The sequence below is a fragment of the Taudactylus pleione genome, unplaced genomic scaffold (assembly GCF_031769625.1).
Source record: "Taudactylus pleione unplaced genomic scaffold, aTauple2 ptg000129l, whole genome shotgun sequence".
In the NCBI taxonomy this organism is placed as follows: Eukaryota; Metazoa; Chordata; class Amphibia; order Anura; family Myobatrachidae; genus Taudactylus; species Taudactylus pleione.
The window spans coordinates 2,426,809-2,429,214 of record NW_028284531.1 but is presented as its reverse complement, the minus strand read 5'-3'; the positions used below and the strand labels follow the sequence as shown (position 1 = coordinate 2,429,214).

Here is a 2,406-nt window from a genome sequence, read left to right as displayed (position 1 = left end):
GTCAGCTAGGGTTCAAAAAAAGTAGTATTACAGGGCAAAGTACGGCACTAATGCCCCGATCACCTTCTACTGTTTGAGGTCTTCCCTGAGCGGACCTCAAATGAGATAGGGATCCCGGACAGCGCCAATAGAGAAAGAGAAGGTAAGTGGAAGGACACTGTCTCGTGTGCGGTGTTAGGCTGTACTTGTTGCCGTAGCAGCGCAAGGACAGGATTCACCACCGAGAAAGTCACTATCCACCGGAGAAATACCTGAGTGAGGAGGCTATCAGAGCCGGGGCCAGGAAAGGGCTGCCACATGTAGCTCCCCGCTGAGGAAAGTGAATGCCGGATGCGTGTTTCGCCCTGCGGGCTTATTCACCATGAGCCTGACGTGTCCTCCGGGTGCTGTCATCTTAACGTCATGTATAGCCAATCACAGTGGTTTGTACATAACAGACAGATCCACCAGCCAATGATCTTGCCAGTTTCTGTTTTACCTCTAAAGTCTTATAGTGCATAATACACTAATGGGATATTTTAACCCTCACTATGCTGATATCATGTTTACTTCAAATTATAATTTCTTCCCACCTGAGAATATTTCACCAGAAATAAGGGTGTTTACCAACATGGTATCTCAAGGATTTGATGATTTATATAAAAAGATGAAATATAGCAAGATACCCCTCAATTTAACTATCATGGAGGAGAAAGCTAGAAAAAAAATTAAGACCTGGGATGATATAATCATTAAACCTTCAGATAAAGGTGGCAACACAGCACTATGGCCCAAAGAAATGTATATAAGAGAAGCCTTAAAACAACTCAATGATCCCAATTGTTATCAACAACTTCTACTGAATCCCACAGAGAACTATAAGGAACTTTATTTTAACATCATAGATCAAGCGGCCCGCAATGGGATAATCACGGAACATGAACATCAATTTCTTAAGGAGGAGAATCCAAAAACACCGACATTTTACATGCTCCCTAAAGTACACAAAAATTTAACCAATCCCCCAGGGATGCCAATAGTGTCAGGGATTGGTAGTCTATCGGAAAAAGCCAGCATATTTGTGGACACACATCTAAGACCATTCGTTGTGGAACTATCTTCGTATATACAAGACACAACAGATGTACTTAAGAGAATTGATGATGTTAAATTGGAAGCCAATCAAATATTGGTAAGTATGGATGTGGAGTCCCTGTACACTTGCATAAAACATGACTTGGGACTTAGAGCAGTGGAATTCTTTCTAAGGATGGAAGGCATGGGTGATTTCCAGGGGTTTATTTTGAGACTTCTCAAATTTATTTTAACTCGGAACTATTTTGTCTTCGATGATCGCCACTATCTCCAGGTAAGAGGTATGGCAATGGGGGCAGCTTGTGCCCCCACATATGCTAACCTCTTCCTGGGGTGGTGGGAGAGGGAGTGTGTATTTAATGAAACCAATGAACCACACATGCAACATATTGTTTCATGGATGCGCAACATTGATGACCTGCTTATTATATGGGAAGGCACAGAAGAACAATTAATCAAATTTATGGAGTATCTCATTAGGAATGAGCTGAATCTCAGATTCACATATGAGTTCAGCAGGACCAGTATATCGTTCTTAGATTTGAAAATCTATAAAAATGAAGATAATATGTTGGCCACAGAAATCTATCGAAAACAAACAGCAACAAACAGTGTTCTCCATAGAACCAGTTCACACTTTCCTCCAACAATAAGTAACATACCGAAGGGTGAATTTCTAAGACTGAAAAGGAACTGCTCAGATGTGGAGACATTTAACAAAAAATGTCAAGAACTGATAGAACGACTGAGGGAAAGGGGGTACAGTCATCGATCTGTGAAAAAAGCCAAAGCATCAGTAATTTCCTAGAATAGGGATAAACTGATTTATCAAGAGAACAGACTAGAATCAGATACTAAGGTTGTACACATTGTTGGAGATTATTGCAGGGAATGGAGGAAGATAACTGAAATAGTACAGAAGAATTGGCCTATCCTACTAACAGACCCGGACCTTGCTGAAAATCTACAACCTAAAGTATCAATGAGTTGGAGGAGACCCCCTAACCTACGTGACCACTTGGTTAAGAGCCACTTCAGTAGAAACAAGAGGAAGACACCAATGATCAATGGGACATATGCATGCGGCACATGCAAAGCATGCAAACACATCCAGAACAGAATGGAAGTTAAGGATAAATTTGGGACCGTTATCAAAATAAAGGAATTCTTTAATTGTAGAACCACCAATATGGTGTACTGTATAACCTGTCCCTGTAACAAATTCTACGTGGGAATCACTACCAGGATGTTGAAGCAACGTATTCTCGAACATCTAGGGAATATAAGGAATGCTTCTAGCGATATGGCCAATCTGAAACAGATTTCAACAGT

General features: G+C 40.9%; 1 protein-coding gene across 1 annotated transcript; it reads left to right on the top strand.

Annotated features, from left to right (window-relative positions):
- The first annotated feature begins 610 nt into the window (after positions 1-610).
- LOC148523584 (uncharacterized) lies at positions 611-1,882 on the top strand. The gene is made up of 2 exons (XM_088472965.1): positions 611-1,218; positions 1,510-1,882. Exons 1-2 carry the CDS (start codon positions 611-613, stop codon positions 1,880-1,882), a joined length of 981 nt encoding a protein of 326 aa, XP_088329091.1.
- Positions 1,883-2,406: the final 524 nt, after the last annotated feature.